The 27,223-nt window shown below is 31.7% G+C and overlaps 1 protein-coding gene across 1 annotated transcript in view; it reads left to right on the forward strand.

Moving 5' to 3' along the window:
• The first annotated feature begins 8,929 nt into the window (after positions 1-8,929).
• Positions 8,930-27,223, forward strand: part of LOC107437680 (uncharacterized) — a 626,528-nt gene continuing 608,234 nt past the window's right edge. Inside the window, exon 1 of the mRNA XM_087151873.1 lies at positions 8,930-9,095. Within this exon, the coding sequence (XP_087007999.1) occupies positions 9,038-9,095 (58 nt within the window). The 5' untranslated portion in view covers positions 8,930-9,037. The remainder of the gene's footprint in view (positions 9,096-27,223) is intronic.

Consider the following 27,223-nt stretch of genomic DNA (forward strand, 5'->3'; position numbering starts at 1 on the left):
AATAAGTTAGTGCAGACCACATTTTAAGTTAAATCAGACACAAAAACGTACTGCTTGTCTTGAATAAACATATTTTTTTAGATGGATTCAGATTTCTGGATAGTACATAGCATATTTTTTTCCTTTCAATTATTACTATAGGGGCTAGGATAGCCTGGTTGGTAGGGAGCTGAGCCCATGTCCAAGAGGTAGTGGGCTCGAACCCCGCCGGCCAAAGACTCCAAAGACTCTCCGTACAGTTAAATGGTGACCGATGCACGTTAAATCTGTCGAGTCACAAAGTCCTCCATGTTCTCATAACAAGTTATACCTCTGGGGTTATTGATCTAGGAGTTTCCTTCTCTTTTGGATTGGTTCAAAATTACAAGGCTACAGAACTGAACATTAGTAATCGTAAACCCAAAATTGGGTCGGTTGTTCAACGACGGTTATAAAATAAAATTATTACTAAATATCAGAATTAGTCAAGCATCTATAATAGTTTGCACTGTATGTGACATACTACTAGTGTGGAGTGGGGTCATATTACTGACCCGGCCGTAATGCAAATTAGCGTTAGGTATTTTAAATTTTGTGAATTATAATTAATTTTTCACTAATATTGAAGTATTAGTGTTTAATAATATTATTTCAAATTAATAATACATGCGATATAACACAATTTAGAATATTAATTAATTAGTTCCCATATATAATTTTTAAACAAATTATGCATTGGAGCAAAATTAACACTTTCAAGTTGATCAAAATCATATTTTAAACATAAAATTATGCTGCACTTAATATATGAGAGTATGATATATGAAAGTATGATAATATACGTCATGATTAAAATACTTGCTAGATTTGAATCACACTAAGAAAATATTGGCGTAAGTTTTTATTTATGATTCTAATTTAAAAAACATTTATTTAAAAAATGAAATAAAGTTGAAAAACAAAAAAGTTGAAATGAGTAGACAAAATATAAATTTGTTTCTTACAATATTATTTATTATGACTTGATTAATGTAAAACAATCTCACGTGGAATGACAATTTACCATCACTTGATCGAACACAAAAAACATAATTATTTAAATTGATGCATTAAAACGCTGAATTAAAATACACATTTCTTAACATTTTTCTTAATTCACATACCATTAATTCATTAATTAATTCATATACACTTTCTTTCATATTTTCTTTAATTTGCTGATGCTTCATTTCTTTCGCGATGTACAATGCGAAAAAAAAAAAGAAAAAAAAAGAAGAAAAAAAAAACGGACTACCCAGAATAACTTTTGATCCTATTGATAGATTTTCACCTTTTAGGACTCAATCTTAATCTCAAATATGCTAAGCAGTAAGTGCTGACGATATTAAAAGTTACGAAATCTGACACAAAAACGTACTGTAGTGTATCTACCACTACAAAAGTATAATTCCAATTCACTAGTCTATAAGACATGTTAACTCGATTCTATGGTGAGGTACCTTTTCATAGACGAAGGTTGACATAGTCATTAACAACACTTCCCACATTGGTGACCTTCGGACGTGATGTGAACATGCCTACCTTAACAGAAACTCCTACTTCGATATGAACACGCCTACTTCGATAGATGTACCGCATTGAATAGTTGACTTGTGACTGCGACATTATCCACCTCCTCACGCCGTTGCTACTCAGTCTCGATCTCACATAACGTTGGCCTGCATACACTCGACTGCTAATGGCAACACAGGAGTAACCACGACCGTGAACTTAATACAGCTCTCGCGATTAGCAAAAGTACGGTGATCTTAATGCAGCTCTCTTGGCTTCTCACAAAACAGCAATGAATCAAATAGTGGAATTCGTTCGTCAAATTCTATCACAGATATAATTCTGGTGGGGGAGTTCTGTAGTGTATTTACCACTACAAAAGTATAATTCCAATTCACTAGTATATAAGACATATTAACTCGATTTTATGGAGAGGTACCCTTTCATAGATGAAGGATGACATAGTCATTAACCACACTTCCCACAGTACTTTCTCTGATTAAACGCACTTTTTTTTTCCCCGACGGATTAGGAATTCTGACCCCCAACATATAGCGGGTAACTGCAATCTTGGAAATGTGGTCCCCATAGTTTGGTTAGAAGAAAGATCCTAAGTTTAATGTTAATTTTATTTTTTGCGCATATCGCCATGTCACGTGAACTTTTTAAGCGAATTGAAAAATCCTTGCTCAGAATTACAAAATTCAAAATTTATTTATCTTGAGATAAATCAACGCAAAAAATAAGTTTTAAAGAAAAATTATTTTTTATTGTTTTACTTAGCAACAGTCGAAAAATTTTCGGAATATAAGGTGTAAAATTTTTTGCATCATTTTAAAGTATCTAATTTTACATTGCAAGATACGAAATTCGAGCGAAATTGGTTGAGGGGTTCATGAGAAATCGAATTTTAAAAAAGCTGATTTCTCATAAACTATTCAGCAGATTTCGCTCAAATTTTGTACTTGCCATGCACAATTAGATACTTTAAAATTACGTAAATATTTTTGAAGTTTTACGACTGTTAATAAATGAAATAATAAGAAATAGTAAATATTTACTAAAATGCAATGGTTGCATGGACAAACGAATTTTAAAAATTGTGCGCATAAAATTTTAAATTCACTGAAAAATTGCTCAAGATATAGCGAAATACGCAAAAAGTTAAATTAACATTAAGATGTCCAAACTTACCAGCGTTCTCGTGACCAAACCGTTTGGATCTTATTTTCAAAACTGCAACTACCTTTTACATTGCTTCTATCTAAACATTAAGGAATTTATAATTGTAGAGAGTTAGCCATGTAATGATAAAGATTTGTTTAATAGCTTTATTTTTAACGCTTCTCTTAAACGCATTTGTACATATTATCAAAATTAATTAAGCCTTGTTAAAGTCAATTATAGTATGGCTATTTTTTACTGCTCCGAAAAAGACTAAGCACCTTTTTCTCCATTAATTTGACTTACTAGGACATAGTTACTTTTTATTAAATTATTACCTAATAACAAATATTATCTAGCATCATCAACGTTATTAATGGCATGACGATTTTTTAAGTTTCTTCCATACGAATACGTACTATTACCCATTAATTTTGCTTTTCAACACAAAACTTACTTTTTTTTTATTTAAATTAATTTTGTTTTTTAATTCTACAGTTTTAGAGATTTATGTTTTTTAAAGCACAACTGTAAACAAAATCAGTATGTGGTTTGAGTAACTTGATAAATACTAATTTGAGGACCAATTATGATTCATGGTGATCCTTGAGTTAATCTGACATAGCGAATAAAAATAATTAAATATTTGAAAAAAAAAAAACGTTTATAAGACCCCCTTTTTAACTATGAGCTATACGCTAACAAATATCACTGATGTAATATTTTATGTTATTTTATAATCGTCGTTGATCAGCCGACCCAATTTTTTGGGTTCACTCCGTACCCTTGTAACTTTGAACCCAATCCAGAAGACAAGGGAACTCCTGAATCAAGTATTTGGTGAAATTTGCCTTTGTGGAGGACTTTTTGATGGAACTAACCCGCATTTACGTTACATGGTGAGGAACAACACGAGAACCTCCCCCGGTTAGTCTGACTGTAAGGGGACTCATGATCGCGTGATACGTCTACCACCGAGGATATTTCACGTCAGCACTGTGGCCGGTGCGAGCCGGATGCAGAATTCGTATCGACTAACCATCGCTGGGATTCGAACCCGGTTCACCTCATTGGAAGGCGAACACTATCTCCTGAGCCATCACGGCTTGATGAAGTATTTAAAATACATAAACGAAAGGAAAACGTCTGCAGTCTTATTTTCATGAATGGGAAGTTCTAAGTCAAAGAAAAAAAAGTTAAATTTTTTGCACAACTCTACCGAATTAATTAATATAAAATTTTTAAGGGATCTTAGAATCGGGGGCTAAATTTGCTCCTTGGAACAGCTCTCCTAATTTCAGGATGTTAAAACAAACTGCTCTGGCGTTATAAGCGAGACATGCAGACACGCACATAAACTCTTCATTTTATTATTATAAATTTCTTCAGTTATAGTATGAAAACGAAAGGTAAAAAAGTTTTTTTAGTAAAATGTTTATATCTCCATGAATATTTGTTGTTGCTGTCACCGGCCATTACGGTAGCAGGTGTACAATTGTTCTTGTTTTCCAGTGGCACCATCTATGGCCAAGAATTCGACTTCTGCCACACCCATACGTCACACCCGTTGATAGGACGGACCCATTCCTACATTCATTCACACATCGTAATTTTGACCTGAACCAGAGGACGATCAGTCTCCAATTCAGTACCTCCAGAGGTATTCATTTGTTATGGGAACATGGAGCACTTCGTGACCCCACAGATTTAATGTGCACCAGTCACCATTTACTACTCGGGGAGTCTTCGGTCTGCTAGATTCGAACTCCCGTTCTCACAAACGTGAGTTCAACGCCCTGCCAACCAGGTCATGATTATATAAGCTAGGTTTACGAAGTATTATGCAGTTATAGCATATAATGGCTTAAGTAATCAATGTGAGTTGCATGTTTATTCCTCAAAGTATTTGCCACACTGTTCGGCAGCAGAATCCATTTGGCATGTTTGAGATGGTGTTTGGTGTACCATTGCATGCAGCGTCTATTTACCACGCGCCTGGCCATCATAATATTCTGGTTAAAACTTCGAACACCTCACGTAGAAGAATTGGTTGAAAATGTACAACATTTGTCGAAAAACAGAAAGAATAAAATGTTTTTAAGTGATTTTTGTTTATTGTTCTTATATATTGAGCATCATTTGCGCGCTTTTCTAGTGGCTCTGCAGATTGTTTGCTTGATTATTTATTCTTTTTGTGTGCTTGTTTTGTTACGATTTTTTGAATAACCCTGTATATAATTTTAATTAATCTATTAGCATCAAAACTGATACTATTTTGAGAAACGTTAAGTGACTTTTAGGCTATTACTAAAGTGAAAAAATCAGTTATTCTACAGATTGTCTAGTTACTGTGCAGATTGTTTGCTTGATTATTTATTCTTTTTGTGTGCTTGTTTTGTTACGATTTTTTGAATAACCCTGTATATAATTTTAATTAATCTATTAGCATCAAAACTGATACTATTTTGAGAAACGTTAAGTGACTTTTAGGCTATTACTAAAGTGAAAAAATCAGTTATTCTACAGATTGTCTAGTTACTGTGCAGATTGTCTAGGGTAATGCGTTGAAGGGTCAAAAAATAGTTTTATTTTTCAAATTACCTAGGTAATTTGAAAACTACCTAGATAGTATGTATATTATCTACTAGACCACTCGTTGAAGTGAAAATAAGATTTTTTTCACTTTAACAGCAACTTTCCCGTGTGCCTAAATTAAAATTTTTTTTGGTTAATAGCCGGCACTTGGGTCTATCAGTGAGCACCTATGGCTAAGCCACGGCAGTGGAGTAGCGTCGCCCACATCATACAACCACAAACCCATTTATAGGGTGGGTTACATTCACACAAAAGAAAGGATATAGAACACAGAGAGAGAAAGAAACATCCATGCCCTGAGCGGGATTCGAACTCGCAACCATCGGCTCCGCAGTCAGGCACGCTAACCACTCGGCCACCTGGTCGGCGCCTAAATTAACATTATGGGATTTATTTATTTTCAGTTTTCTAAAAAAACCCAAGTTACTACAATAAACCAATCAGCACATTTGCTGATAGAATCATTTTAAATACTAGGGGAGAGTGGGGTCAATAGTAAAATTTTTTACTTAACTATTTTTTAACTAACAAGAAATCCAATATATTATTAGTATTAATTGACAGACGAGTAAAGTAGACTATCCTCCACTCGAAAAAAAAATAAATACCTTATTTTAAATGTTATTATATAAGTGGTTAACAATTTTTGACAGTCGTGGACTTGTTACAATCGTCCCCACTTACGGGGTCAATTGTAACAGTTCATAAATTCAACTAAAACATAGTTAATTATGCATATTATCATAGTTGTGATATATTTTTTTATTGATCAAAATAGTAGTGATATTTTTGGAGTAAAAATAATAATGAGCAGAGACCTAAAGGGTTAAACTTTTAACTTAAAGGGGTTAAAAATTTTAATTTATGCTGTGAAAGGTGTCAAATAAAATAATGCACATGCAACATAATATAAATTATATAGGAAACTATTGGTGGTTCTTAAAGAGTTAAGTAATGGTTTGTAAACATAAGAAATGGGACCTAAGGGGTTAAACAATTGCAATTGAAATTATGAATTTTATTTTCAGCTGTTACAATCGTCCCTTTACTTATTGTTACAATCGTCCCTTAGGCGCCATTTCAGCTTCATTTGTTAAAAACAATGCTTGTTAATTAACAAAACTAATCTTTTTTTTGAAATGTTAATTGAGGTGTCCACTTACATATTTAGTTAATTATTTTTATTTGTTTAAACGAAATTACTTTGTTACAATATAATATTCTAATACCAAGAAGAAAAAGTACTCAAGTAGCGTGAAAATATCTTTTGTGATGTAACTCCTTTAAAAGTACATAAAAATGGTTGCCAGCAGGGGTGTACATGTAGATTTATTAAATACATCTTGTGCGCCACCTAGGAACAAAATCTAGAACCCAACACTCGAAATTTTTGCTCTGTTACAATCGTACCCTGTTACAATTGACCCCACTCTCCCCTACAATAAAAAGAATGAAACTGCTTAAAATATTAATTTAATAAAGGAAATTAACGTAACATTATTTATTTATTTTTAAATATCTAAAGTATCAAGTAGATAGATACAATCAAGTAATGAACAAATTAATTCATAGAATGAGAGAAACAAACTATCGAACTTTAACTATACGGGAACTGTAGGGTTTTCTACTATTCACCGTTACCTAGATATAATGCAGAAAATCTTTGATAATGCACTTTAACTGATTACCCTGGTTAATTAGCAGGTGAACCAGGTTAATTCGTCAAAGTGCAGAATAGGTAATGCGCATAGTGACAGCTTTTGAGCTTTAGTGGTGACATTTACACTGATTTTAACCCAAACCAAAAATTAATTTTTTATTATCACTTCACTTGCAACTTAAACATGTTCTTTTATCTTCTTTTCTTTTAACACATTTCTTAATTTCCCCCTTTGAACATAAATTAAACAAACATTGTCCTATGCTTTTATTTCTCACTTTCAAGCAATATGATGATCGGAATTCTTGGAGGTAGTAAATCAGCATCTTTTCGTACGAAAAGTAACTTTTATGATCGAGATCCTCTCCACTTTCTCCCTCCCTTCCCTTACTTCCAGCGACGATTTATGACATAAACGTTCATAAAGTGCCGCCTATCTGTTTTATCTTATCTCGGGAAGACATCGAATTGATCTACCATATTTGGCGCTACTATCAATCGATTTTGTGGCCAGAGAAGAATTTGTGATCTGCAATTTATTGATTTTGTTTCAAAAAATGGCTATAAAATGGTATCTTGTTAGAGTTTGTTTGGCACTGTAATAAATGGCGTGTGACGTAAAAGGAGTTACTTTCATATTTAATATATTAGTTTATTCTATTGCGTATAAATATTTATAGAAAATGTTTAAGATTTTCTTGAAAAATGTAATTTGTAGTTGGATAATTCTATGCGTAAACAAAATGAAGCTAATTAACAACTTATTAATCGATGGATTTGCCAATTGTCAGAAGCAATAGCAATTTTTTTTAAAACATCCGTCATATAAAAAAAAACTGCATTAAAAAAAATTAAGAAATAATTGTATCTCATGTTTTTCACATATTTTATACGTAAAATAAAATGAATTTTCAGTCTTAACTATTAGAGTTTGCGGAAAAACAAGACATCTGTCACTTAATTTTCTGTCACACATCACCTAATTATGACCAAACATCTAAACCCGTTTTGTAGATCTTTATCGTTGAACAGCCATGGTAGCGATGCAGCGTAATTTTGACTAGGTCAGACGACGTGGACAGCGCCTGAGCTGGCACCGCTCACTGCAAACTGACACATCACAACTAACGAGAGGAATTTCAGCTACATCAGATTTAACGTGCACAGTGTTGCGTATACACGCTGATTGTTTTGTCAGCTGCTGTAATCGAGCTTAGGACATGTTCTTAAGTTTTAAAAATATTGCTGACATACGAAAGTAGGTAAATCGTGGCATCGTGATAACCAGGGTGGTCACTAAGTTTTTCTTCTGTGTACACCCATAACATTTAATTAAAAAAACATGTTCCCTTGTTTTCTGAGTTAGCAACTTCAAATTATAAGGGGTATGGCTCATTGTTCCTGAGTCGGATTTTAAATTGCAAAATTAAGAATGAAAATGATGTTTGCTTCAATGAACCCTAAATAATTAATTAACTTTTAATTAATTTTTTTAATATGTACTGTTATAATATTTTTTCTTACAAAGTATTTGAAAAATTTAAAATCGAATTTTTTATGAAATAAAGAATTGTGAGTGAAGTCCGCATTCGAGAGATAGCTTATAATTGGAAAGTTGAAGAGATTTGAAACGTGTTCCATTGTCCTCGTATTACAGAACTTGCCCTGTTGATTCTCGTAAAAGTAACTTCGTACGTACACTCAAGTTGCCAATTTTCAAATGAAGATAAAGAAATAAAAAAGGTATTTTTCAACTTACCTTTACAATTTTTAACAGAGAACTATAACAAATGATGAATTCTAAACATACAAATAATCCAAATAAATAGATAAAAATAAAAACAATTAAGAAGCAAGCAGATGTTATCACTGGAGATCACAAAATATCGTCTGCTACAAAAATCTTCCCAAAGCTTTTTTTGTTTAAATATTTTATCTTTACAGAAAGAAATTATAAACAAAGTTGATTACGTAATAATTGATAACTCGCGACGATGCCTTTTGGAAAGTGAGATGCAACCGCTCCCGCATTTTATAAATATAGATCGGCAAAACAAAGAAAAATCGTCTGCTTTTTGAATATTTGTCATGCGTCGAATTTGGATACCGGTTCTAATAACATGGTTATGTTCGTCGAATGTTAAAGGTAAGAACTTTTAGTGCAACAAATTTTCTTTTCATGAAATGTTTATTGAACTTGAAATCAATATCGGCACTGAAATAAAATCAGATTCTTTTTGTAATATTGTTTATAGCATATAATTTTGTTCTATTATGAAATTTTCATAAAAGTGGAAGAGTTGTTTTTCTTATAAATATTCCATGGAAAAACAAAAATTAAATATGGTTATTGATCAGGTAATACAATTTTTTTTTAATTCCTTTAATATGTTGCGGGCATAAAAAAAAGAAAAGAAAATTACTTTTAGGTCGAGAATTTATTATACAACGAAAAGTTCATTATGCGAAAAATATTTTGTTTAGACAATAATTTAGACCAGTGGTTCCTAAAAAGATCCTTGAGCTCCGCGGTCTCAGTCACTAAGCTTGTGAGAGTTATAACTTTTTTTTTATCCAGTTATGATTTTCTAAACCTATAATTAAATTTATGTCTCATTAATTATCCATAATTCATTCAATATTACAGTTATTTTTACGTAATTTTTCAATTAAAATGCTGGAGATGAAAGAAAAAGCAAAGTGTAAATATATTTATATTCTTCTAACAATTTATCGAATAAATAATTAAAAAAACAAGTATTTTTTTAAAATGGCATTACTGACTACTAATGTTTAACTACGTAGTCTTGTAATTTTGAACCTAATCCAGAAGACAAGGGAACTCCTGGATCAAGTATCGGGAGAAATCTGCCTTCGTGGAGAACTTTTTGATGGAACTAACCCGCATTTACGTTACATGGAGAGGAAGATCATGAGAACCTCTCACGGTTGGTCTGACAGCAAGGGTAATGTAACCCATGATCCGTCTGATACTGAGGATATTTTAAGTCAGCACTGTGGTCGGTAAGAGCCGATTGCGGAATTATTATCGATCAGTCATCGCTGGGATTCGAACCCGGTTCCCCTCATTGAGTGCAAGCACTCTATCCCCTGAGCCACCACGACTCTATGCTATTAGTTATTCTCACAATAATTACTAGTATTTCTTTGACAGTTAAATATTCAAAATAATTAATGAACTTTTTAAGGATTGTTTTTCGTTTGTGCTTTACACTTTGCTTTTTACATTAATATGTTTTTACACATTAATTTTCTTTATATTTAAAATTATTTCTGTTAAACTTTTCTCGTCATGCATCCAATGTTGAAGAAATAACAAAAAATGAATAAATTGATAATTTTTTTTTCTTTTTTTTCTTTTTTTTCTTTTTTTGTGGATATAAAAATAAATACAATGTTAGTTTTATTTTCAGTTGGTGGGATTTGGGTCATAACAGATACAGGTCACACTTCTTATAAAGAGTGACTTTTGCATCAATTTCTTCCTTTGTATTATTTTCAGTATTTCTTAGTATTTATTACATGCACAGTAGTAATATTCTATGTACTGTGCTCTGAAGCATGTTATTGCCTGCATTGAAATTGAAGCGTTATTTTTTTATTTTTTTTCCCACCACAAACTCTCCTGAATAATCAAAAAATGTGGCTTATCATCTTATTGTCCCAAGCTACCCAAGCCCTTTTATTGCATTACATCAAATGCAGTTGCGAAAAAAGAAAGTGATATCCATAAGAAGTGCATGAAATATTTATTTGCTTGCATCTTTTATGTATACTTTCCAAAGATATTTTTACAAATTAGAGTTAAAAGTTTTCCTCTAGCAATATTTTTTCTGTTTGGTTTGACTTAAAATAACATTAATTCTTTCTTGAAAATGAATCAATAAATATTTTGAATATAATCAGTATTTCTAGGTATAAATATTAAATTCGTATGAAAATACTATTTTATTTTTAGGAAAGAAATTAAGCTTCTTTTTTTAATTCAAACTAAGTATGTTAATTTAGCTGTAATTAATATCCATAAAGTTAAATCACAATAGATATATTTATTGTTAAGAGATGGCGCTCTTATCACATTTTGAGAAAAGAGCCGAAAACTTGGATGTTATAGAAATTTTGAAACTTATGCCACGGGCGAAATTTTGCTCCTCTAGGCTTCTGTAGCCTCCTAGGTTTGGTAAAAATTATGCATAAAAATGTTAAAGTTTTTGGGTAGATTGTATTAAACTTAAATATAAATAAATTTCTTATCATTCGAAATTAATTTATTTATATAATTATAATCCTAAATTTTGTTATGAGAATAACAAATATAAGTGTATTTTTTTTAACAATTAAAATTATATTTTTGATTAAACTTATAAATCTACCAAAGGATAAAACTTCTATAAAATACTTTCTAGAATTTTCATTTTTCTTCTTCTTATTTTTAGTTAGTTATGGCTTAAAACAAAAACCAGATGATTTAAGAAATGTATTTTGTTTTCAATAATTCGTGTTGAATAAAACAAAAGCGGAAGCAGTTTGTTCCGGACTAATTAATAATTTCACACTAACTAATAATTTTATGTAGCTAACGAAAAAAATGTTATTAATAACTACGTCTGACATAAGAAACAATCGGGAAAATATTCAGGAAACGAACGAAATGAAAGGAACGGAAAGACTAAAGCTGCTTCCGGGCTGGTGGAACCCTCTGCCAGCAAAACAACTTGGGCCCTCATTGTTATTGCCCAATATTAAAAGCCATTCCAGGACCAATATTAAAAAATCTAGAGATACCAATATTAGTCTCTTCTTATAGGACTCATATTGAGCCAATTTTAAGATCAACTGGGGCCGAGATAAAATTTTTGCTAGGGCTGTATAAACCTAAAGGGGATATCCCCTACCCACAGAATATAAAAGAGCCAACTTTATAAAAATTAAATTGCTTTGACTTAAGTCTGCGTAAATAAAGTTTTGAAATAGGTTTATTTCGCTTAAAAATTTCACTTTCTTTTATTTTAATTTTTAAATCATGAACAGTTTTGCACTTTTAAATTACTCCATGGGTTTAGATTAATTTCATAAGAATAATAACTTAAATTTTTCCTTTTTTAATTTAAAAAGTAATTTGCAGACAGCTTTGTCATTTAAATATAATATGCTTTTTAAAATAGTTAATACAGAATTTTTTTGTTTGTTTCAAAATATGTTTCCATAAATTTTACTGTGATTTAAGCTCTCATCAAAATTATTTAATCGTCATTCTAATTTCTTAATTTCAAAAACGGCAGAAGTAATCTGCAAGCTACAAATAAAGTAGCTAGATACAAAGAAACCTAAGAAAAGTGAGGATGTCCTCAAGATCATCTTAAAATATATTTTTTAAATTTGGCACTATTGACTATAAAGTTTTTTAGTACAATTTAAACGATTAAAAAAATATCTTGTACAGCTAATATTTTTTTATTTCGAAATTAAATAATTCGAAAAGTTGTATTCGTGTTGGAAGTAACATTTTATGTTTCTTAATACATACTTGAAGTTGAGTTACCTGGATTGATTTGTCTTCGGCATTATGACCCTTGGTGGGATTTGAAATGCGAATATCATTACTTAGAATACGAATAAAACAGTTGAATATAATTATTGATTCATTTAAAATTCCGAAATGCCGATAAGCATGAAAGAATTAATTTAAATGAAATCAACTTTTTTTTAAAACAAATTTAAAATAAAACCAAAGTGACATTTTTATAAAAGAGAAATTTCTTGAAATAGTTTTTCCTAAATTTATCAGATGTGACATAATAAAATAATTCAAAAATTTAATAACAGAAAGTTAAATGCATGATAGATCATCGTTTTCCAACCTCAGTGCAATTTGAAAATGGAATAAAGAAAAACGTCATTTTTCGATGAGAATATGAAGGTTTTAAAAATAACTAAGCACGTGTACTTTTTCTATTCCATTAAAAAGTTTGTCGTACACTTCGTTTTTCTTAGTTTTTAAAATTGTTTTTAATTGATATTTTTTGGCCAAATACGACAAAAATATATCTCTTACCATATCATATACTAGATTTAAGCACTTCCTATATAACTTTAATGTTATTAATAATAAGAAAATTTTAATTTTTTAAATAAGGGTTTGTTACCAACTTGGTCATGTTTGTTACCAGATAAGGTAACACACATATTTTAATGAACAAAAATTCAAAACGTGAAATAATTCTTAAAGAAATATATACTTCCATTTGATATATAATTCCATTTCATATATAATTTCATTTGATGTATGCAAACGTAAAAAAGCTAATTTAAGTTTTCAGTCATATCAAGTTATAGTCTTATATATAAAATCAAATTTTAAATATAAGACTATTATAAAATTTAGTAACACACTATTCGACCAATTGTGCTAAAATATTTGTATTTTACTAATTAAAAATACAATCTTTAATATAATGTAAAAATTTTTTTGCAAAGAAGGGAACTTTACTTTGTGCTGTTTCAAAATTTTCAACGATAAATTAGGCTTGAGGTTTCCACTTTTAGAAACAATAACTCATTTTTATTTAAAGTGTTTTATATTTTATTTAATAACTGACGTTGAATATCCAACTCATTTTTCAATTTTAAACCTTACCCAGAAGACAAAGAGAAAAACTGCCTACGGGGAGCGTGTTTAATGGAACTAACCTACATTTGCCTTATATGCAGAGAGAAGCTACGAAAACCTCCCACGGGTAGCCCAACGGCAAGGGAAATACTAACCCATGATCTGTCCACAACTGAATCCTATAAAGTGCTTTTATATAGTCAGAAGTATGCTTTTTTTTTCCAAAAACATAATACCTTCTTATGTTTTCGAAAATAAACTTGCATAGAAAAATATCATTTCGTAATGAAATTATCTGCATGAACTCGGGTTCTCAAATCCTCAAATTATACTTAACCTATAATAACCAATAGCCTCATATATATATATATATATATATATCCAGCAATTAACTAAGTTCATCTAGTTGCTACCAAAGTAATTAATTTATTTTCCATTAACATTTCTTAAGTTGTGACAAATGAAAGAAAAGATAGAATGCTGAAAACGTTTACATAAGTCAGTAATGTTAAAAGTGATACTGAAAAAACTGTAATAACGATATAAGTAATATTGAAAAACTTACTTCCATTCTTTCAACTTCCAAAACTTACTTCCATTCTTTCAACTTCCAATTAGGGAAAATAAATGTACTCTTCCTTCCAAACATTGGGAAACTTTTTTAATTGCTGTACTAATAGAACGTTGCATCATTTTTGAGTATCCCTAATACTTATTTGATTGATTGCCAGATGAATAATTACTACCAGCAGATAAAACGTTTTCTGTTAAGATCTGAGTCTGACTCCAAATGACTGCCAATTTTGGATATTAGTTCTTCAGTCTTTTCGAGAGAGCGATGTTTATAAAAAAATCTGCATCATCTATTTCTAAGTTAATATTTCTTATAACTGAAATACATTTTTTACTATTATCAACAATTTCAGAAAATTTAGATCTTCAAGTTCAAAAGCAGTGATAGCATTCATCCATTTTGTTTGTTTACGAACTCGAGCCGCCGATTTGTTGGTTCATTGGAATTACATACATTTGCAGACTTGTGTGCTTAATTTATGCTTATAAACCTTTGTCAAATAGAGGGACAGGTAGCACAATACAGAGAAAGGCAGTCCGAAGATACATCCCAGGTAACAGCGGGATTCGAACCCGCTACCTCCACGCTTTGCACAGCTTTCGGGGGGCGGTACTACTTTGCCTGCCAGGGAGGCCCCCTCGATCCGCCGATAACTCTTCAAACGCGGAGAGCAACCCACGACTCAGATTCGTAGACAGAAACCGCGGTTTACCTGCTGATTTTGGTTGAAGAACAACTTCTGGACTAATTCATACCAATGGAATACCTGGAGGTAACGCAAACTGGCGATTATGGTGGTTAATATTTCACAGCGAGTTCAATGTTTGTTTGCTCCTCCCACAGTGAACAGATAATAAGACGCGGTTCCCCAGTAGATCACCGAAGTAAAGCATCACTCGCAGCGATCAGTGAGTGGGTGGGTGACCGTTTCGATCACTCTGCGAAGGAACCAGTGTTGTATGTTATCGGCCTTTGTTGAACTTTTTTACCTTAAAGTACTTGACTTTTCTCTCATCTACCAAAGCGGGGAGCAGAGCAAAGAATGGATAATAAACCCTTGTCATATTGAATAACAGGTGACATAAAATAGAGAAAACCAGCCAATGTCAGCTACTTTGAGATTCGAACCCGCTATATCCATTCTACAGAGCATTTAGAGGAAAGATAATATCCCTTGCCCATGTAGATTATTTTGAGATAAATATGTGTTCTAAAATTGATTGTAAGAAATCGTGATAGAAATCAACAAAAATGAATAGAAAAAACTTATCGTAAAATTACCCCAATGAAACGAAGCCGTTCACACTTAAATTCTTTCTTTATACGTCCCGCAGTGGACTGATCGTTAAGACACGGTTCCCAGCAGATCACCGAAGTCAAGCATTACTGGCTACGGTCAGTGTGCGGGTGGGTGACCACTTGGATCAGTCTGCGTAGGGTCCGAGGGTGTGCGGTATTGGTCCTCGTTAAACTGTGCTACCGTAAAGTGCTCGACTTCGCGCGCAGGTCGTCGGGCTACCGAAGCGGGGGTGCCATCCCCTCCGCAGAGGATAAAAATTGTGTTGTGATGGCGTGTCTTCGGATCATCCTCCGGGATGTTCCCAGACGGTCGCCAATAGCCCATTGTGCAGCTCTAGTGCGACGTAAATTAACAACAACAACAACAATCATACCAATGGAATACCTGGAGGTAACGCAAACTGGCGAATACGGTGGTTAATATTTCACAGTGAGTTCAATGTTTGTTTGCTCGTCCCACAGTGAACAGATAATAAGAAGCGGTTCCCAGTAGATCACCGAAGTAAAGCATCACTCGCAGCGATCAGTGAGTGGATGGGTGACCGTTTCGATCATTCTGCGAAGGAACCACTGTTGTATGGTAACAGCCTTTGTTAAACTCTTCTACCATAAAGTGCTCGACTTTGCGCTCATCTACCAAAGCGAGGAGTCATCCCCTCTGCAGAGTATGAAAATTTCTGGATCATCCTCGTGGATGTTTCCCAGACCATCACCAATAGACCCAACGACAGTGCGTAATAAAAGAACCACTACTTCTTACTAGCCCAGTGCAAGTGGTTGAATTTCAGAAAGAAGTTAAAAAATATTTCATTATGAGACAATTTATTTTACATGCATGTGCAAAATTATATGCTCAAAGCAAAGAATGGATAATAAACCCTTGTCATATTGAAGAACAGATGACACCAATTAGAGAAGAACAGCAAATGGCATCTACTCTGAGATTCGAACCCGCTATATCCATTATACAGAGCATTTAACGGAAAGATAATATCTCTTGCCCATGTAGATTATTTTGAGATAAATATGTGGTCTAAAATTGATGGTAAGAAATCGAGATTGAAATCAACAAAAATGAATAGAAAAAACTTATCGTGAAATTACCCCAATGAAACGAAGCTGTTCCCACTTAAATTTTTTCTCTATATATATTTCTTTTTTTTTTTACCATTGCAACTTTCCAATCGTTCCTAACTAAACTTCTTAAATTTTTTCAATGATCTTTGATCATGGCTTACAAGGATCAATTTTTATCTATTCTTTTTTCGTGAAAATATCTCCTTAACTAATTCTTTAAAAATTTAATAATACAATGGAGCAGTTTACTTTCTTTATGAAGATAATTTTAGAAATCTGTTACATCTTTTTACATTGATACAAGTCCAAAACTTAGTCATTTCTTGCGTTCTGGAATATTTTTTTTTATGTTATCATACATAATTTCTATTTAGCCACAACAGATTTGCAATAATAAATTAAATGCTTCTAACTCTGACGTGTGTATTTTTTAAAAAAAGAAATGCGCAAACATTAATCTTTCATTTTAAAATTTACATGTTTGATTTCATGTCACAAAATTCTTTTTCAAGAATATATCAAATCAATTTGTCCCAGACTTCTAGTTAAATGCATGGCTTTCGATAACATTGCTTTATAAGGAAGGGAAGAAAAAAAAAACTGTTTTATAGAGTTATTGTGTACTTTTATCTTTAGAACTTTTTGCTATTAAAGAGGGGGGACGAGGAAAGATCAAGATAACCAGTTATAAGTTTTCGCAATAAGCGCGTGGGGAATTTTCCATATCTTGCTTCGGGATCTTTATATAATTTTCCGCTGCATTTATATTCATTTAACTTGTGAAAGAAAGGAAATCACTGCATTCCGAAAGAATATTATTATTATTTTTTATACGGAGCATTTCTCCTATTGCGACAAAAAAGTTCAGCGACTCCAATATTATTTACAGAAGAGAAGAAAAAAATTCCTGGGGACATGACAATCCAATATCTTTTTCATTACCTCGCGTCAAACATACATATAGATAACCGCTGGCGGTGCTACTATATTTAGAAAAAATAAGTAACTGGAAAAGGGGCTCACTTTTTGATAAGTCAAAGTCATAGAAAACCCGCCAGCTCTTATCAAAGCGTTGCTGCATTTCAAATTTAAGGCTGTAAAAATATAAATAAACAAATATACGACGCGTTTAAAAATTCGTTGTTTCCATCCCAAAGAAGAAAAATTTCTAAGCAACAAGCAAACGACATCAAAATAGCTTGAACCTCTTTTTCGGTGATTTGGGACTATTCATTCAGTTCTTTTATAAAGAAGCCGGGGAAAATTCTTTTCTTTTTTTGAAAAAGCTGTCTCATTTCTATTCGTCTGCTATTAATCACAGGGATATTTGAAAGTTGTATTACCACGGGTTCATTACGGGCTAAATTTTTGCTTATTTATTCTTATCCAACTTTTTCGAATAAGAGATGACAGACTTAAATATGCAGGGCGAAGGGAAGAAAAAAAAATAATTTTAATAAAAATGAAATAAACTCTGGAATTTCTGGCTTTTGTAAAAAGTCATGAAAAATCGTCTGCTCCTATTTCCGCAGCGTGATCTGACAACGATATTTTCCATTCGAATAAAAGTTGTCATAGCAACGGCGTTTCTCGAGTTGCCATCTTCCCAACAGCAATTGTTATCAAAAAACGGCATTAAGTAATTCAAAATTTATTTTATTCTATTACATTTGTTTCTTTTTTTAGTCATCGTTGTAAAGGAATAAAAGAGTTTCGAATCTAAGTGTAGTTTTGCCATCCTTTCAGACATCTTCTATGTGTAGATTCTGTGAGTGAAATGTTATCTTTCTCCATGAAAAGGCCAGTACTTTATGTTGCCATTCATTTTCTTATTACGAATAATTTTGTTTCTTTTCAAAAAACTGATGCAGATTTGCTCATTATCGGCGTCTTCTTTTTGGTCGGCTTTTCTGACGACTTATTATTGATTTTTTTTTTCTTGTTGGAGCGGTGCGGCACAATGAGATATCGTTCAGAAGAAATGATCTTAAGAAAAACTGATTTAGAATTTATTTGTTTTTCCGATTTTACACGATCTTAAGAAGATAAATTTGTTCTGCTACTCGCTTTGATTTATTTTGAAAGTTCTTTTCTTGAGTATTTTGCTTATATTTTGCAAATGATTGAACTAAAGAAGAACTAAATAATTGAACTAAACAAAAAGCTATTATATTCAATTTTTTTCTCGAGTATGTTTGAAGTTTATTTCTATTAACCCAGTGGTTATCAAAACTATTTTTATCCATTCCACCATTTTCATAAGTGCTAGAAGTTTAAAAAAACACAAAACATAAATATACAATATTACTTCAAATTCTGCTTATATCACAACAATTTTAAAAAATGTAAGAACTGAGCATAGATAATTTTGGTACATACCATTGTGCCTTAACTTTTTATATTAAGCAACTATTTTAAGCATGAGAAAAAATACTTCAATTATTGAAAAAAAATCTCAGTATAGCAAACCAATGTGCTATTAGCTTTTTTTTTATGAGATGCCTCTGATAGTTTTTCCTTCGTCCAATTTTCGATTCTTTGAATAGTTTTTACAGGAGCAAAATAAAAATAGCTTTTAACTTCCTATTTATTTCTTGCAGTAATTTTCATAAATGACTTCATTAAATATGGCTAATTTTGACACATATCGATAAACATTTGAAAAATCAGTTATTTAGTGTAATGAATTTAAGAATTGATTAGTAGCTTTTATTCGAAATATAAAACGGATCTCCGGTTTTTCAAGAGCAATCAAGTTTCCAACTATTTTGCTATTTTAAAATTTCCAAAAGCTACTTCAATCTACGATCACCGAAAATTCGGAATGAGGTTTTGGACCTTCAGCCTGTTTTCTAACCTATTTTCAGCTTGTTAATGCACAGTATTTACTTTACAATTTCACTAGGAGGAACTGAAAAACATAATTATGGAACATAATTTTTTTCAGTATTTAATTAATGAAGTTTTTCGAATTCATGTGAGATGCAAACAATTAAATGTCCTTATATTTCTATTTTTGATTTGATAAATTCTCTGTGGCAGAATTGTTCAATCTCCAGTTACCCGATGGCCTATCAAATTTTAATGCAGGAATGTAGAGGCCGGAGACATTCCAGAAAGAAAAATGAATATATTTAATTCAAAAACTCTGGTTGAATTTTATGATAAAAGTTGTTTAATGTACTATCTTTTAATATAAAACAGAACCTGTGATGTATTGTTGTTAACATTATAAATCGAAGATACACAGTGGGCGAAGGTTTCAAATGATAATTTAGAAAACTTAAGAACAACGTCTTCAAAGGGCATAGTAACAGCAAGATGTTATGAACTACATTTTCCTATTAAAACGGTTTTATTTATGAGCCATGGTGAAAAAAGTTAAGTTCTACATACAGCTGGTCATCACATGCTTTAATACCTAAATTTTGTGTTTTTCAGAATGTGACAAAGCGATATCTTCCACGAATCAAATTCTAAGACATTCTAAGAAATTCTAAGACATTCTTTCTTCACATTCTAAGAAATTTCCTTAAAATTCAAAGACTTGACCGTTTATCTGTTCGACTAGCTCCTTTCATTGATAATAGAAGCAAAGAACTTGCAATTATAATAAACTTTTAAAAATTTAGTGGAGTTGATCATTAATTACTACTATGTCCATATTGTTAGAAGCTCTTTAAAAAAATTACTGTACCAGTAATTTTAATTGTCTTTGCGAAATTAGACATTAGTGTTGAATGTTGATTTATACTGTTAATATTTTAAAGATTCCTAATTCACGAAGGTGTACTCCCTTTTCCAACGCAGTTACAGCTTCAAGTACAAAGGTTCCTGGTTCGATCATAGCTGCCCTCAAAGTGCATCATTGTCATACTCTTTCTAAATTGTCTTCTCCTTTATTACCTTTGCGAGAAAAACGTTAATTCACGCTCTGTACCCATATACTTTACATGAATTTCGAGCTGACTTGTATTTTCATGGATTCATGGACAAGTGTAATTTTATTTTTACCGCCAGTGACTGGAATATTTTTAAAAGAGCAGTCAGTTCTGTTTAGAAAAGCTTTTGACAAATAATATACTATTCAGGTGAAATTTTTATGAATTTATTCTCCGCTGCCAGGTAACTGAGAAAAGTTAGATAAAGTTCTTTAATTTCTTCCCTCTAAATAATATTAGCAACAAAATTGCTTAGGAGGAAATTTTCTAGAAAAACGCTCTTTTCAAACATTCCGTCTACCAAAACGTTCTTTTCAAACATTTCATCTAGCAAAACGTTATTTTCAAATTTTTTTTCTTTCAATTATCCATCAATTAGGAGTAAACTCAAATAATGTAAATGAAACTAAAAAGACTATCTTTTTGGTTGAAATGACAACCTTTCCACTAACTCTCGTCTTCTCAATCCGCATGTTCGTCTTTGAATAAAAATGCGTATTCTCAAAGAAAAGAAAAGAAAGCGGTCTAATGTTGAACTATAATATAAATATGAACTATTTTTGTTCCATATCGATTCCTCGGGTTCCAATTAAGTAATTATATGGTGCAAATTAGGTGCACATTTAATAAGGTGTTAACTTAGACCAAGTTGAACCATAGTACGGGATAAGTAAGTTTAAGAAGTTCAACGATATGGTTTGACTTAGAGTCATATAGCATGAAGTTTAAGCGATATTATAGTTCAACATGATTCGAGTTTCCGACTTTACAAAACTGGCTATATTACTTACTTTAATTCTATGTCAATGATTTTAATATTTTAAGTTTTATATTGTTTTATTCTAACTCTTCCTAACACTTGGATACAAACAAAAGAATGAACAAAATCTCTAGATAAGGTTTTCTATGCACTCAATATTTTTCCTTAAAAAAATACATCTTAGTTTACCGAATTTCGGAGTAAATCAATACCTTTGCATTCCACAAAACATAATCATTCGTAATATGTGCGAAGAAAGCCATTTTCCTCCGTAAGTCTGCAACAATCGATTTCATCGAACAACTTTCACAGTTCACATCATAGGAGATGATGTTCTTTCGAACACAACACAGAGAGGTTTGGTACGAAGTGTCATCTGAGACTCATAGGGAAAGGACCACACCCTCCTTCTTCGGTTCGAGACAAAGAAGAAAAGAGCTGCCACACCCTTACAGGCTCATCAAATATTGAGCGAACATATACCTTTTGGAACTTTTACCTTATTTCTCCGTGATCCCCCATCATAAAAGGTTGAAGTATAGGATATTCCATAAATTGAAATAATAAAAGACTCATCTCGTTATCTTCCTGATCGTGAATTTTAAAGTTGAATAAGTTTTAAAGAGGAGACCTACGAAAACTTCCATCGATGAGGAAACTTTCCGAACGGCTCGGTTGAGTCGAGAGTGAAGTTTATTGATGTGCAGCCTTTCTTAAATATTTTAATGAACTTTGATGTTTAATGGCATTGTAATAATTTCAGTTCTTAAGCATTGCATGCTCACTTTTAATAAATTGAAAAGGGTTTTTAAAGGCATTTAGTTAACAATGATCTTCGAGAAATTATTCTAGTTGCATCGCAATGTTTTCCTTTTTATTTTGAAAGAGAATGCATTGCATGAGAACGTTTGAAGAGAAGAAAACTATATCCTGTGTATATGTTTAAAACGCCATAAAAAAAGGGTCTTAACCGCATTTAGTTACAAATAATCTTCGAGAACAGAATGGAATATAAAGATAATTCTATACTTTATTCAATACAAGTGAATGCATTGTCTGCTGACGTTTGGCGATTGGAATAGTCATTTTTTTTTTCATTTTGAAGAAGAATGCATTACACGAAAATCTTTAAAAAGTAGAAAACTATCCATTACTTATATTAAAAACATCCTGAAAAGAGTCCTTAAACACATTTAGTTACGAATAAACTACGAGAACAGAATGGAATAGTAAAAGAAAGTTCTATTCTTTATTTAATAAAAGGTGAATGTATTGTCTGCTGACCTTTGGCAAGTGGAATAGCCATTTTTTTAAATTGCATCGCGATATCTTCCTTTTCATTGTGAAAGAGAATGCATTGAATGAAGTTTGAAAAGAAGAGAACTATATACATTGCATATGTTAGAAACGCCATAAAAAAGGGTCTTAACCGCATTTAGTTACGAATAATCTTCGAGAACAGAATGGAATATAAAAATAATTCTATTCTTTATTCAATACAAGGGAATGTATTGTCTGCTGACGTTTGACGATTGGAATAGTCATTTTTTTGTTGCATCGCAATATCTTCCTTTTCATTTTAAAAAAGAATGTATTGCACGAAGATCTTTAAAAAGTGGAAAACTATCCATTACTTATATTAAAAACACCCTGAAACGAGTTCTTAAATACATTTAGTTACAGACAAACTACGAGAACAGAATGGAATAGTAAAGGAAGTTCTGTTCTTTATTTAATAAAAGCTGAATGTATTGTCTGCTGACCTTTGGTAAGTGGAATAGCCATTTTTTAAAATTTCATCGCAATATCTTCCTTTTCCTTTTGAAAGAGACATTGCACGAGGACCTTTGAAAAGAAGAAAACTATATCCATTGCTTACATTTAAAACATCCTGAAAAAAGGGTCTAAAACACATTAAGTTGCAAGCAATCCTCGAGAACAGAATGGAATAGAAAAGATCTATTTTTTATTTAATAAAAATAAATGTATTGCCGGCTGATTTATGGCAAATGGAATGACCATTTTTTTAGTTGCATCGCAATATCTTCCTTTAGAGAATGCATTGCATTTTCTAAAAGGCGTTTGAAAAGAAGAATATTATATACATTCATATGTTAAAAACCCATGCTTCGAGAGCTAACGTATGAAATTTATTATTAAATTATTTATTTACTTATTTTGAACTCACAATTCTGAAAAAAATTTAAGCGACTGAAGAAAAAGGCAAGTGGTGGGATTAATGCATTCATGAAATTGAAAGCATAATTGAAAATAAATATATCGTGAGATTTACAAAAAAACAAAAATTAATTTAAGAAACAAATATGCCAAATAAAATCATGAAAGGAAAACGTTATAAAAATAGGGGGAAAAAAAAGGGTAGACAAAAATTAAAGTCGTATGACCAGGTCGATCGAGACCAAAAAGTTATGATAATCAAAAACCGAAGAAAGAGAGTCTGCGAGATTGTGCTGTGGAACTGGGACGTGGAGAAAGCCAAGAAACACTAAAGGTCTGGATAAAAGAAAAATTATTTTTCTAGTATCTTAAATAAAGAAAATTGCTGCATTGCTTTTAAATTGGTTCTATCATTCCTTGAATAAATTATATCGAGCATTTTTTCCACAAATGTGTATTTTTTTGTTCGAGATGGGTGGTTCCGGTAGGTGGTAGATGAAAGGTGACAGAAAATTAATCATATGCTGCAAATATAAGGGTTAGCAAGATTTTGACAATTAACGGTTTTATCCGGTTTTAACCATTATGTGAAAAACACCTTTTTGACAATTGTTAAAAACCTAAAATTATGGTGTAAATAATGATTATTAGCTATTATAAATAAGAAATAATTATAAATAAAAATATATATAAAGCCACAATAGATCAAACAATTGTTCTTGTGTGCCACTCTAAAAACATTTCTAGACTGAACTTATATTTTGTCCAATTACCACGGTTTAGCGTTATATAGCTGAATATTTTCAACAACTTATAGCTCACTTTGCACGAGAATGGTCCACATATTTTCTCAATAACTTTAATATTTTTTCTGAAAAGAAACATTTTATTTATTTTTACAGAAAACAAAACAAAAATAACAGCTAACTCCATATATCTTCTCACACCGATCTCTGAATTACTCCACTAACTTTTTCTTGGAGCCATTTATATCTTTATACTTATTTTTTCCTTCATCCTCATTAATGTTTTGTCTTAAAAAAAATCTTATATAAACTTTGTGCAGCATCTCAAAATGTTGGAGGGAAAATGCAAACTCAAGCCTGAAAAATTTGAAAATCGAAAATGATTTCCAATTTCCCCTTCCTGACGAAAGTGGAGATCATCTGGTTAAAAATAAATACGCATCAGCTTGCCAATCTTCCGCTTGAACAAGCGGAAGATCCTGAAATGCAAACTCTCCGAAATTGTCAATTAATACAAAGAAGTTGAAGATAGGAGTAATGCAATTTCTTTACCAGGACAAGTGATGATTTAATGAGAATAAGCATTAGAACTTTAATCTTCGATTCATCGATCGCAATTGGTCATTGGTTGTTTAGTACGAAAAGAAGTAAGCATGAATGACATATATTTGCCTATAATACTTAAAATACTTGGGAAAATAATACTTTGTTGTTAATAATATTGCTCTGAATTTAGAGAGTAATCACTTATTCGAACAAAGCAGCAAATAAGCAATACAAAACAACTTCATTATTGCTTATTTCTGTTTATCTTTTTGTTAATAATTCTTAATTCTTTATGCTCATAGTAAAAGTACTGGTATTTTACCGTTTAAGTGTGAAATCCATTATTTCATGGAATAACTAGCAATTTAATAAAAAAAACTAGATAAGTCAGTTAAGGTACGTAAAATTATTGAATTACTTGATCGTCAAAGTATGAAATACGGAGCTCGAAAGTTTCTTGAACCGGTTCTAGCTACTTTTAGTCAGTTTTGTACCGCTTATAGCTGCTTTGCAGTGATGTGTGTATGTACGCTTCATTTCGTTGCTTTTAAATGTAGTTATTGATATGAGCAATAATAAATTATAAAAGAAACAATGAATAAATATGACAACCACAGCTGACGTCTTCAGGGGGTACCAGCTCCGGAAGCCATAAAAGCAAAACCTTTTCTATCGAGAGAGCACGACAAATGTCTAAATTGCTCTCTCTGTACCGCGAAGGTTTTGCCAAAGTCCAGGAAGAAAATACAATACAAAATACATATTGATTTTGTGTTTGAAGTAAGCTTTTGTGCTCATTATTCTTATGCATTAGTCTTGATTTTACACTTCTGTGTTTGCTTTATGTATTTTGTATTGTATTTTCTTCCTGGACTTTGGCAAAACCTTCGCGGTACAGAGGGAGCAATTTAGACATTTGTCTTGCTCTCTAGATAGAAAAGGTTTTGCTTTTATGGCTTCCAGAGCTGGTACCCTGAAGACGTCAGCGAAGGTTGTCATATTCAGTCCTTTTTTCATTTTTCATTGCTTCTTTTATTTCAATTGCTTTTGGATTCTCAGTTGCTTAGAACGTTTTTACACGGGAAGTATTGTTTTTAATTGCTTTTATTATTTTGAATTCTTTTCTCAATAATAAACTATGCCATCTGCTTTTCCTTATTATCTATCAATTAATCGTCCGCAAATCAGGATAAAACGATGCTGAGAGATTTATAATCAATTCATTTATAAAATAACTTTGAAATTGTTTATTTTTCACTTTAACGGTCTATCATTAGTTATTTCATGAAATACCTAGTTATTCTATGAAATAACTGAACTGTACACTTTATAAATATATTGTTAATGTCATTTCTTCCCGTCTGTTTAATAATAGGCATACTCCTATATTTTTAATAGGTATTTGTTGTTGACGTATGCCGGTTTAGGCAGAAGGGGTGCAATTGTTCTTGTTTTCCAGTGGCGCCATCTATGACCAAGAATTCAACTTCTGTCACACCATACGCCACACCCGTTTATAGGGCGGACCCATTCATACATCCATTCATTCATCCACAGATCGTAATTTTGACCTGAATCAGAGAACGATCAATCTCCGATATTGGCATGCGTTTAATTTTTTTTTTTGGCATGCATTTAAAAATTATGTTTGGGTACATAAAAGTTTCGTTTGAATATGTATTTTGTAGACGGTCATGCCGGCAGTACATGGAAGAACTTAAGATTATTCGTGCCTTGAAAATAAGTTTATATATTATTATACAATCTGAAGGAAATTTTCTGACGTTGACTGAAATAGCTCTTAATGTGTTTGACCCTAAAGTTTTTCAATCTTTTTTTGAATCAGCTGTGAGTAAAAGTAAGACTTTGTAGACTTATAAGTGGTATCATAAGTTTTAATGTGTTTTATCATATTATATCATAAGTTTTAATGTGGAGATGGTCCCTTATTTTTCAGCACCTGTCTGTGAAACTTGTGGGTAGGTATCCACTTGCTGGAACTAAGTCTTGCGGTGGAATCCTCAACTTGTCAACACGTCGTCTTTGCCGCCCGGGAATGACCGTTTTCTCCCTCATGATCGATTTACAATTTCTCTTCCTCCCCCTTTTCCTCTTGATGAAGGAGAAAGTCTTATTCACGAATATTTCTTCATCTGTTCTGGTAACTTATGGTTACATTTCACTCCAAAAAATGGGTTTAAAAATTCCGAAAAAGAAAAAAAAATTCATTTTGGAAAACATTTTAAATTCAAATGTTCTCAGGGTTTTCCTGTTTTTAGTCTGAAAATTGTTAACGTAATAAAAAAATTACAAAAAATAGTAAAATATGATATTTGTAGTTGTACATCGTAGGTCGGTTCAAAAGAAAAAAGATATGAATTTACAAAATGAAATCTAATTTTCTCAAACTTTACTGATAGATTACATTTTAATCTCAAAATTGTACATCTGTTAATCAAATCATGAAGTTATAAGTGAGTATTGAACTTGTAACTTCGTAACAATAGATCAGTTTAAAAGAA

The sequence above is a fragment of the Parasteatoda tepidariorum genome, chromosome 9, assembly GCF_982258835.1.
Source record: "Parasteatoda tepidariorum strain Cologne lab strain chromosome 9, Ptep-v5.0, whole genome shotgun sequence".
Taxonomy (NCBI): Eukaryota; Metazoa; Arthropoda; class Arachnida; order Araneae; family Theridiidae; genus Parasteatoda; species Parasteatoda tepidariorum.